Source organism: Sus scrofa, chromosome 15 (assembly GCF_054392235.1).
Source record: "Sus scrofa isolate SSC_HxYL_T2T_F1_AM1 chromosome 15, Sscrofa_HxYL_maternal_Yorkshire_Landrace_v2.0, whole genome shotgun sequence".
NCBI lineage: Eukaryota > Metazoa > Chordata > Mammalia > Artiodactyla > Suidae > Sus > Sus scrofa.
Window position 1 is genome coordinate 89,720,694 of NC_139397.1, and position 12,207 is coordinate 89,732,900.

At 40.5% G+C, this 12,207-nt stretch overlaps 1 protein-coding gene across 5 annotated transcripts in view; it reads right to left on the reverse strand.

Annotated features, from left to right (window-relative positions):
• ABCB11 (ATP binding cassette subfamily B member 11) overlaps nt 1-12,207 on the reverse strand; it is an 83,839-nt gene that overhangs the window by 59,380 nt on the left and 12,252 nt on the right. For all 5 annotated transcript variants that reach the window (XM_084999392.1, XM_084999394.1, XM_003133457.6 and 2 more), the window contains 4 exons: nt 9,985-10,036; nt 8,945-9,183; nt 3,139-3,226; nt 1,410-1,543 (listed from right to left, as the gene is read on the reverse strand). In XM_084999392.1, coding sequence (XP_084855518.1) covers nt 1,410-1,543; nt 3,139-3,226; nt 8,945-9,183; nt 9,985-10,036 — 513 coding nt within the window. The remainder of the gene's footprint in view (nt 1-1,409; nt 1,544-3,138; nt 3,227-8,944; nt 9,184-9,984; nt 10,037-12,207) is intronic.

The window sequence follows — 12,207 nt, forward strand, 5'->3', positions numbered from 1 at the left end:
AAAACCTACCACAATAGGTAGCAATGAAGATTAATTAATATATGTAAAGTATGTAGAATAATGCCAAGCATATAGTAAGCTATCAAGATATATCAGCTCTGATTATTTGCTTGACACTTTTATCACTCCTACCAAGCTGTAATTTCTGTGGGATCAGGAGTTCTGTGGTTTGTCTTTATGCCTTGCATAAGGTAAGTGCTCCAGAGGGCTGGTTGACTATAATTACATTAAATTCATATTCCTGTGAACTTTTACATTAATTTCTTGTCCAAATGGAGCAAACAGGACTGATGACTTGATAGCAAAAAAGGTCCTAAGACATTGCACAGAGATTAGACAATAGTATTCCAGCAAGGTTAAGTATCTCTTCAAAGTCACAATAAGTAAAGGACAAAATGAGAGCTGGAATCTAGGGGCCCCAACATTCAGTCTGCTTTTATTTTCACTACCCTGCTCACTAACTGTCTTTCAAAGGACCTGAAAGTTCAATTCAACAAGGTTCAACAGTTCTAATTATTCAGGAATCATTCAGAAATTATGGGGGGGTGGAAGGCGCTATTAATGACCCAAACTAGTATTTGGGTGTAAACTGGATTTGAATCAGTTTTATAGTTTGAATCTTTCTCAAACTATTTTGGATCTGTGTGTTTGTTTTTGTTTTTATGTGTGGAAACTGCCTCAACAGACAAAGCAAGATAATTCATTCTACTGGTACTGTTGTCCTTAAAGGTACATAGATTATGACATCCCCCAATTTCTCCTCTTGAGGCCAAATAACCCTACTTCTTTTAAACTCCCTTCTACAAAAAAATAAAAAATAAAAAAAAATAAACTCCCTTCTACAATACTTCATTTCTACTTTTTTTTTTTTTTTTTGGCTTTTTTGCTTTTTAGGGCCGAACCCGTGGCATATGGAGGTTCCTAGGCTAGAGGTCCAATCAGAGCTACAGCTGCCCGCCTATACCACAGCCACAGCAATGCAGGATCCGAACTACACCACAGCTCACGGCAATGCCGGATCCTTAACCCACTTAACGAGGCCAGGGATCAAACCTGCATTCTCATGGATACTAGTCAGATTCATTTCTTCTGTGCCACAAGGGCAACTCCCATTTCTAATATTTTAATCCAGAGGCTATAAAACAGATTGTGGTATCTATAGAAACACAGGGGGGAGGGTATCCTTCCTGGGGGATTATATAACTTTTCATTGGCTTTCCATTTGTAATGGTCAGATTTGATAAAGCATTACCAATGAAAAAGTCATGTGACCTATAAAAGCCCAGCTTAAGAGACAAAATGCATCAAAAATAACTGAAAATGTGTTTCCAGTTTTTATGTAATTCAGAAACAAAAATCTCATTAGTGAAAAACCACACAGCCATTAAAACATCCTACCAGCCACTTACTCAGAAAATCTTGTATTCAGCTCTCCCACTGAATGGCAGTCAAACCATCCTATTTCCATTCTCATTATTCTCCCAAAGTAAAACTTTCTCATTTTCTGTATCTGTCGAGCTGCAGCAATTACCCAGAAACATATCTGGAAATGGAGCAAGGAATGTTTAGTATTGCGATAAAAATATCATTAATTCCTTCTCTTTTCAGAAGAACAGCTGAGAAAAGGAGGAAAGTAATTCACAAAATGCTTCTTCTTGGGAACTAAGATGTGAGCTCTGACATCTGGGGCCAAAAGCAGAGTCCAGTGAAACCACTGTGACCAGGGAAACAAGAGACATGGGTTTGAAAAGAGTTTGGCTACTTTGAGAGTTAACCTTATTGAGCTTCACTTTCCTCACGTGTAGAATAAGACTCATCACACCAAAAACAAATTACTGCTTTTAAATCACTATTTTTGCATGTCACTTCTGAGTGAATTTTTCCCCTCTGAGACTTGCTGATCAGCATTTGTGCATAGTTTTCAGTTTTTTGGACAATGATTTTCAGAGGAAGTAAGACAAAAATTATGATATAAGGGAGTTCCCTGGTGGCCTAGCGGTGAAGGGATCCTGCATTGTCCCTGTGGTGGCACAGGTTTGATCCCTGGCCCAGGAACTTTTGTGTGCTTCAGTTGAGCAAATAATAATAATAATAATAATAAATATATATATATATATATATGACATAAGCAGGGAATCTTGCTGATAGTTTCCCCTAAGCAAGCAAAATAAGCCTGTCATCAAAACCCCAGTGCCAGAATGGAAAAAAAGTGACTTGTGCCTTTTTATAATGAATGCTAACTTCCTGGAATTCCTAAATGAATGGCAAGTAAGACGGAGTCATTATTTTTCCTACATGAGAAGGCAAAAGATGAAGAATTCCTTTATAAGAACAAGGAATCTTCTTCCTTAATAAGGGCTAAACAACTCCAAGCCCTCCTATAGCTTAAATCCAGAATATGGATTCAGTTTATAGAACTGGGGGTAGAAAGCAGTTTGGCGTGAGTTTAGCAATGACAAAGAAAAAGAAAGTCAAGTTAGCTTCCCTCCAACTTCCCACATCCATCCTTTCCCAAGGTACACACTCTCCCTTTACAAACACAACTATGACTCTCTATTTCTGAGTTTATAAGAGAGGATGAAGCAGGAAGGGCAGGGGAGGATGAGACACTGAAATTAAAGGTCTGGGAGTTCCCGTTGTGGCTCAGCGGAAACAAATCTGACTAGGAACCATGAGGTGGCGGGTTCAATCCCTGGCCTCTCTCAGTGGGTTAAGGATCTGGCATTGCTGTGAGCTGTGGTGTAGATCGCAGACGTGGCTCGGATCCCGAGTTGCTGTGTGGCTCTGGCATAGGCCGGCGGCTACAGCTCCAATTCGACCCCTAGCCTGGGAACCTCCATGTGCTGCGGGTGTGGCCCTAAAAAGGACAAAAGACCAAAAAAAGAAAAAAAAAAAAAAGAAAGAAAAAAAGAAATTAAAGATCTGTTTTCCATCTATCTAGACCAGTGCTTTATCCTCCTTGCCAACTAAAAGTCAGAATCCTCCCATTCTCTGTGGCGTGCCCACCCCCCACACCCAAAACAAAACTGTAGTCCTTGGGGCCTCTGAATAACTTTGAGTTAAAGAACACACTTTGTATTTCACTGTAATATCTTTGAACCCAAATGTTGAACCAAGTAAAATGAAAACATCACTAACTTGAATATATCCTGTGATAAGCACCGCGACAGCAATTCCAGCGTAGTAACTGGCGAATTTGATCATTTCGCTTTCAATGTCCAGCAACCTTCAAAAGGGGGAGGGGGGGAAGTTAAGATTCACAGGTAGGATCAAGCTACCAAAGATTCCATTTGTGCGTATAGAGGAATTTAAAATATACATATTATATATTTCTGTTAACTATGGGTAAGGCATTTTATCTACATAGAATTATAGTCACTCCAACCACATCCCCACGTAAACCTCACTGGTACCAATTGTAGCAAAGACGCCGACCTCCTTCATTTTTATAGGCAGAGAGGCAAGGGTTGTGCAGTAGTTAAGGGGCAATTGTTGGAAGTGAGGGGACCCTAGACGGCAGGCAGCCCAGTACTCTGTCCACTGAGGCCCCTTTCACCCATGCTCATTATGCAGTGATAGTGCAATCACAGCTAGAGAAATGTTTGAAAAAGGCAGATGCATGTCTGAAAAGACACGGGTAGAGAGATGTGTGCTGTAAATCAGGAAGTTTACTGTTACCCACGCTAGGAGCAACAGTGTCACCTCAGAGTGACACAGGAAGAAATGTGTGTGTCATCGTCCCACGGAGAGAGAAAAACACTTTATTAGTCCAGTCTTTCTGCTGACTACAGTCCAGGAAGCCTCGATCTCCAGGACAATTTCCACTTTTTTTTTTCTTTTGCCACATCCGAGGTATGTGGATGTTCCCGGGTCAGGGATTGAGCCCACGTCACAGCAGTGACCCAAGCTACAGGACTGACAATGCTGGGTCCTCAAGCACTAGACCACCAGGGAACTCCCTCCAGCACAATTTCTAAGGTTGACGTCAAAGAACTTGTGGGGAAGCCAGAAAGTGCTGTAGCATATTCCCATCACAACTACCACACTGTGACGCAGGGACTGGAATTGAGAGGGATGGGGAGCGGAGGAAAAAAGTATTCTGAACCTGCTTTCAGGACATAAGAAATTTTATCATTAGCAAATTAACATATTGGTTGATGTCAGGTCTGATCCTTGGAGACAAGCTAAATGGTGTCCATTTCTTCAGAGAATCAGAAAGCGGCGTCTTTGGCCCAATGCTCTCCTTTGACAAGCTTTCTGCTTTCTATCAAGCCCTCTTTTTGCAACCCAAGCTTGAACTGTTCTCTCTACTGAACTCAGACCGAGTATTTAGGTATAATTTATTTAATCCAAAACAAACTATCATTTCATGGAGGGTTTTATTGCCTTCTTGCACTATTTTTCAATTTTGTATTGAATATATTGTATTGAGTATATTTACATTTTTCTTGCTAGTAAATTGGAAGCTACTTGAGGACAACGGCTGGGTGTAAGCTGCTTGTCCTCACTCCTGAAGCCTGACAATACCTTACACGTGGTAAATTCTCAACTAGTGTTTCCTGATTTTTCTTTGATTTTCAAAATACTAATGAGGAAGGGAAACAACTGTCTCCGTCAACCCCTCTGACAATCTCCAAACCAGGTAATAGGTCTGTGTCCACCACATTGCCAGCTTTCATGATGATTTAAAAAAACCCTGAGAATGAATAAGACCTAGAAAACCATAAGTTTATACATAAGTATCCACAATCAGAGGCCCTTACAAAAGCTAAGTATCTTTGTATAGAGTGTATAATGCAGTACTATGAGTAAAGATTTCTAACACAGAAATGAGTCCATACTCTTGGTTTTCTGTTTGTGAAATGAAGTTCTGATGTCCCAAAACAGAAAACTGTGGACATTTGTCAAACAGTTTTACTTAGGGGAGTTCCCATCATGGCTCAGTGGTTAATGAATCCGTCTAGGAACCATGAGGTGGCAGGTTCGATCCCTGGCCTTTCTCAGTGGGTTAAGGATCTGGCGTTGCCGCGAGCTGTGGTGTAGGTTGCAGATTCGGCTCGGATCCCACATAGCTGTGGCTCTGGCGTAGGCCAGCAGCCACAGTTCCGATTCAACTCCTAGCCTGGGAATCTCCATATGCTTCGAGAGTGGCCCAAGAAATGGCAAAAAGACACACACACACACACAAAGTTTTACTTAGGGAGTTCCTGTCATTGTTCAGAGGCAATGAACCTGACTAGTATCCATGGGGATGCAGGTTTGATCCCCAGCCTTACTTAATGGACCCAGCTTTGCCATGAGCTGTGGTGTAGGTCACAAACTTGGCTCAGATTCCGCATTGCTGTGGCTGTGGTGGAGTTCCTGTCATTGTTCAGAGGCAATGAACCTGACTAGTATCCATGGGGATGCAGGTTTGATCCCCAGCCTTACTTAAGGACCCAGCTTTGCCATGAGCTGTGGTGTAGGTCACAAACTTGGCTCAGATTCCGCATTGCTGTGGCTGTGGTGTAAGCTGCCAGCTGCAGCTTGGAGTCCACCCTTAGTCTGGAACCTCCATATGCCTCAGGTGTGGCCCTAAATAAATAAATAAATAAATAAGTTTTACTTATTTTTGCCCTGTTGTACATTTATTCTACAGACACTATGAGCAGAGGTGAAAGAGGGCCTGTCATGAAAGATGCTGCTGCCAGGTATGAACAAGCCTACTAAGACTGAGCTTTGAGCAATAAGCCAGTGGTGAGATTTACTGGAGCAAAGTTCAGGAGAATTGCATCACTGCCAGCAGCCGTGCATAGAACATACACTTTGTGATTCTTTTCACACATCTGGAGCTAAATGGTTAACTCACTTCTATTTTATCCTGGGAAGAAGTTATTAGGGTTTTAAAGAATGCTTGAGAATATTTCTGGTACAACAGGACAAACCTATGAGAAAAACTGATAAGAAGGAAAAGATGAGCCTGGCTTGGTTTCTTTGCCCATCAAATTCTTCATCATCTGCATGGTGGAAAACACTGGTGATTATAAAATCCTAGAAAAGAGTCTATAAAATATGCAGGTGATTTGGACCACAGAATGTCTTTCTTTTTAACAGCAAAATTGACATATGCCTACTTGGATAAATTAAGATTCCTCTGACTCATTTGCTGAAGAGAGAAGAGGGGAGAAAAAATGACAATTAGAGGGAAAAGGTAAAAGGTATTTTACAATGATATGAGGATTCTTGCCTTGCTTGTTATAAAAAATAAAGGTACCATAAAGCTGAATCACTCAAGTTACTCCAAGGTTTCAGGTTTACTAAAGCCTTAGGTTTTTCACTGAAAATACCTAGGAGGTCTTTATGACAAGTTGCATTGCCTCACCAGGAGCCCTCCTTTCAATCGTTCTCATGTACTATGGACCCAGTAGCACTGACACCTTAGAGTGAGTATCCAAAATTGGCAGAAATGTGTCCATATCCTAGTTTCAAAATGTTGGAGGGTCCATATGCCTTAATGCACAGGGCATTGACCTATGGACACATAGTTTATCACCAGGTAAAGTTGCTTTAGAGAATACCCACATACACCAGGAACATACTGCCAGAATGCTACATTTTCGTTTCTGAGAATCCACAATAGTTTCTTGTTTTTTTTTTTTTTCACTCAGGTAGCTCCTTTTTTTTTTTTTTTTTTCCTTTTTAGGGCCACAACTGCAGCATATGGACTTCCTACACTGTAGGAAGAGTGAACTATACTATAGCTTGTGGCAACGCCAGATACTTAACCCACTGAGTGAGGCCAGGGATCGAATCCGAATGCTCTATTGGGTTCTTAAACTCACTGAGCCACAGCAGGAACTCCTTAAAAAATTTTTTTAAAAGACAAATATCTATTGGCATGTTTGATATCGTGAACTCAGCCAAAGCTGAGGAATTTCTGAAAGCTCCTGTTTGCTTTTAATTATTTGCTCACCTTCAAGTGTATGACCCAGTAAGAATAAATATACTGCGAGTAATAGGTAGTCATGGTGAATTCCTTTCTGACAGATACCAGTGATGCAGACGTTAAAGACAGATTCATTCTTTAATTCATCTAATAGATATTTATGAGCACTTGCTATCTTGGCTATGTCTCAAATTCAGGTCCCTCTAACATTTACTTCCAGTTTTTAAGACATAACAGGATATACTTCAGGAATTTTCCTTTGAAGAGTTTATCTTCATGAGTGTTAATGATTGGGGTCAATTTACATCATACATAAATCTGAATGGATTTTTTTTCAAAGAGGAAAGTAATTAGCTTACATTTCGTAGTTACATCACTACATAAACATCAGTTCAATTCTGTCCTCCAACATACATGAAAAACAAAAGATTGTCATTGAAGACAATCTCTCTTTTACGCAAATTGTTTTGAGTCCTACTTCCAAATTTGGAAGAGAAATATACATTTTTAAACATTGGAAATTTACTTCTAATAAGTATACTTACTATTTTTTGAAGGCTAATTTTGCACATTACATGCTACCTTGTCCTTTTCTGTCAAGCGCTAACCAGTTTATAACTACGTACTTATTTGCATGGTCATTGAGTTCATGATGGCCTCTTTAGCTAAACCTGAGCTCCACAGAGATAAGGGCTGTGACTCACAAGACATCACCATGCCCTGGATGTTCACTCATTTTTCTGGTACACAGCTGATGTTCCACAGATTTTGGTTGAAAGAGTGAAAGACCCTAATGGTAAATAATATTATGGAAGTGCAGTCGTGATTTGAAGGATTTGTTCCTAATCTGAAATCAAGCCTGTAGAAGAAATTTCAAATGAAGGAGAAAAATATAAATTCACTCAGGGGAGACATTCCAAGTGTCTTTCTAGCCAGGATGTGCCCTGCCCTTGGTTCTCAAACTTGAATGTGTTCATACGTGCAAATGAGCTTGTTCTGTCCCCGAGGCAGCTTGAGGCAGACTGCAAAGTCCATGCTATGACAGTGAGTCAACCCTGTGCACACTGAGGACTCACTGATTACGGAGCACCCTATTGGGCTTATCACTCAGAGGACAGGAGCACAGTGAGCTCTGGCTAATTCTGCATGGCTGTCTTCTGTTCAGAGCTCCACGGTACTCTTCCCCAGAAACTATAGAAACTCAACTGCTAACTGAAACTGGCAGCCCCTACTCCAAGTCCCACAGCACAATAATGATGAAATTCCTATTGTAGAGAGAACCTGGGGATCAAGTGGGTCATCAGCCATAGTCACAGCAGCTGAGGAACAGAAGGGAAGAAAGAAAGAAAGAGAAAGAGAAGAAAGAGAGAGAGAGAAACAAAGAAGGAAGAGAAAGAAAAGAAAGAAAGGAAAGAAAGAAAGAACGAATGAACAAACAAAAGAAAGAAAGGGGAAAAGAGAGGAAGGAAGGAAGGAAAGAAAGAAGAAAGGGAGAGAAAGAAAAAAGAAAGGAAGGAAAAGAGAGACGAAGGTAGAAAGGAAGGAAGGGAGGGAGAAAGGAAAAAAGGAAGAGAGGAAGGAGGAAGAAAAAAGAGAAAAAGGGAAGGAAGGAAGGGAGGGAGGGAGGAAGGAAGGGAAAAGGAAGTCCTAGATATGAGACTTGACAGGGACTCAAGTAAAATGCATGGGTCACCTTCCTAGTGGCATTAAGTATTAGTAGTGTCATCATCAAGCCTATGACCTACAAAGTGGTGAAATTTGGGTGATGTATTTAATGGGCAATTTCCAGTTTGGTCTTTTGTTAGGATTTAAAGATTCAGTAGGATAGAAAGAACCTCAGGGCAGTGTAATTTCTAGAAATATGGATGAATTTCTGTTTCTGTGGGCTCTGTCAATAAGGTTCTCTTTACATGTTTTGAGTTACCATCTAAGTTATGAGCAAAAACTAGGTAGCACAGCTGAGGGGTCTAAGGTGTTGGATTAAGTTATGAGCAAAGAAAAGTGAATATAGCAGCCTACCCGCAACGCGTTCCATTTGTCACGTTCTGGTTGAGGGAGTCGTTGGTCCATACTATGGTGTTATTCACACATGCTTTTCCAGGGATCTGGAGTTCTTGTAATTCCATGTCATAGTCAATAAAAACATCTGTCATCATGCCAAAAATGAGTAGCACGCCTGGCTGGGCTGTTCCATGGAGAAATGCACACAAACTCCCCACAAACATCAGCCAAATATCAGTCTTTGAAGAAAACCGAAACTTGAAAAACAAAGGATTCAGAGATCATCTATGGGTGAAAAGCAGGAGAGGCAGGAGGACTACATAATTATAGTTTCTAAATTCTGATAAATAGTATTCAACACCACGTTTTAAGGGAACCATTTTTGATGCACAGTAGAGTTCTCACTAATATTGACATAATTGATACATCAATTACCTAAGTCATTGGACTCTTACATTGTTAGCTCATGTTACTTTCTTCTTAGTCTCTTAATTCCCTTTTTGTTATCTCAAGAGCTGACCCTAGTTCTTAGCTATTCATCTCCAACTTAAGGGGGAAAAAATAACTGGTACTGATGCTATTGTCAAAAATACATACGATGTGGATTATTCGGCAATAGCATAAATTGGCTCCCAAAACTGATGCTGACGATAAAAATCATCTATTTGTACCTAGAAATGCCTCCAGTCTATGCAGATTTTGGGAAAATACCTATACTATGGAATTTCTAAATATCTGTCATAAAAATAAAATGTATGACGTGATTCCTGCGATAATTTTCCTTAGTAAAATCATAATTATGGACTTGGGGATTATCTTTTAGAACACTTTTCTTATCTTCCAGATGGTAGGATTTGTGTGCTTAATCAGCAATAAATTTCTAATGGCTATTCAGCCTGCTATTGCATAGACAAAGTTTATGACTCAAAAGGTGATCACTGTAGTTAAAAACCTGCCAATATGACTGAAGAGTTAACATTTCCTCCAAACATTTCCTCTGAGATCTGAACAACTCACTGTTGCAAAACCTGTGCGGTAAATCAGCACAGTTTTATTACCAGTTGAAAGAGGCCAACTTGACTGCCGCCACCTTTCTTCTCATCTTGTAGCCTGAGGGAGAAAACAGGGATTTACAAGACATCTTTTCCAAAGCAAGGAGAAATTCTCCCTAGATTTCTCTAGGGTGATTTTGTGAGTCATTCTTGAGTAAGAAAGAAAGCCCCCACTGGCTGAGAAATCCTTGCCAAAACTGGTATCCTAAAGACAGGCTTTTATTTTCAGATTTACCTCTTCTAGAGATTTCTATGTCGTTCTATGTCATGTTCAGTAGAGATTCACTGAGGTCTTTCTGAGAGGTACTGAGAGAAAATAAAAAGTACTCTGTATCCTCTGTTAGAATAACAAATAGCTATTGGACCTCAGCATTGATACCCCAACCTATTTCTATCTACATTTCTTTGCAGATAGAGGTGATTGGATTATCTGTTTCCATCTAGCACTTAAAAATTTTACAACTACAGTACGTAGGGTTGATACAATGAAAAATTCAAGAAAACTCCCACATTTCCCATAAAATCATATTTACTTATTATTTCTGATTATTTTCTTTCTCATGAAATTGTACTCAACCTCTCCTTGAACTTTTCAACTCCAGGGATCTCCACCTGAATCATCCATTCATGAATACACCCTTGAATTGTTTTCACCAGGAACTCCTCTACTCCATCAGCTCTTTGGGACACCAGTGCCTCTTGTTTTCTCACTTCCTCCTTCCACACCTATGTGTCACCTCAGTTGAGCCTCTCAGTTCCTTACACCCTCCATTTATTCACAGTCACTAAACCCCATCAAGGTTTTGCTTTGTTCCCCAGGCATTCTAAGTCCATTGCCTGCCATTCAGACCACACTCTCACTATCATCTTTAATCTTTTCCTCCAAATCCATCCTTAGAAACCCCACCTCTGCACCCATCTGGCTGTTTCCCCTTCTCCTCCTGAAGCCAGGCTGCTGGGCTTTCCAGAGACAACCTCTCCACCCTCTGCACTGAGGCTGCCACATGCCATGCTTAGCACTAGACTGCCCTGAGCTTCCCTTCCAGCTCAGAGTAGAATCACAAATCCTTGCTGCAATGTCCAAATCCCTCTGTGGCCTGGCCAATTGACTCTCTGAGCTTTGTTTCCTTTTCCTGCGCTCCAGTTCTCACCACCTAAGCCACCTCTTTGCTTTCCTTTGTCTGTGTCAAATTTGTTCACACCTTGGGGTGTTTGCACTTGCTACTTCTTCTCGCCAGAATGTTCTTTCTTCAGATACTTTTGTGGCCAACTCCCTCGCTTCCTTCATACCTTCTCTCAGAAGTCGCCTTCTCAATGGGACTTTCTATGACCAAAGACTTTAATCTTTGCAAACTATTGCCTTTGGAATGGATTAGCAATGAGATCCTGCTGTGTAGCGCTGGGAACTATGTCTAGTCACTTATGATGGAGCATGATAATGTGCAAAAAAAGAATGTGTATATGTATGTGTAACTGGGTCACCATGCTGTACAGTAGAAAAAAAAATGTATTGGGGAAATAACTATTAAAAATAAATAAATAAATAAATAAATGAATAAATAAAAGACTTTAACAATTCAACTCTCACCCCATGTCATTTCAAATCTCCGTTTCCATGTTTATTTTTTTCTTCTTAGAAAGGGGATGATAAAAATTAGCTACCATGTTATATATTTTATTTATTTATGGTGTTTATTATGTCTCCCTTGCTGAGGGAGGAGCTCTTCAAGGACATGTGAGTTTCTCAACAGTGGAAATTTGGGGCCTATTTTGTTATTTTCTATATCCTCAGCGCCTATAGTACTGCTTGGTATCTAGTAGGCACTCAAGATTAGTGAAATGAATGAATGAGTGAATGAGTGAATGAAGAGTATGGTCTCCAGCCTTGGCTCAACCCACAACACTGGACTTCATCCCTCTACAGATGCTCCCACTCCCCTCTGCAGCTTTGTCAAACTTCAACTGAGATCTCATTCTACCTTACGATGTGGTAACCCAGAGACAGGTTCATTTCTTCTAAAAATCAAAGCTCTTACTCAACCTTCCCGCTCATCCTCTCATGGCAGCCCATTCATTTGCATCCATGCCCCTTTTCATCTCTTTCCCACTCAGTGAGAAAAGAGTGGTGCTCCCAGGCTGACCCTACTGTTTCAAGTTCAAAGCTAATGTTACCACACCCTCCACCTCCCTCCACCATGACTTACCTACAATTTCTTAAATGCCTTTCTC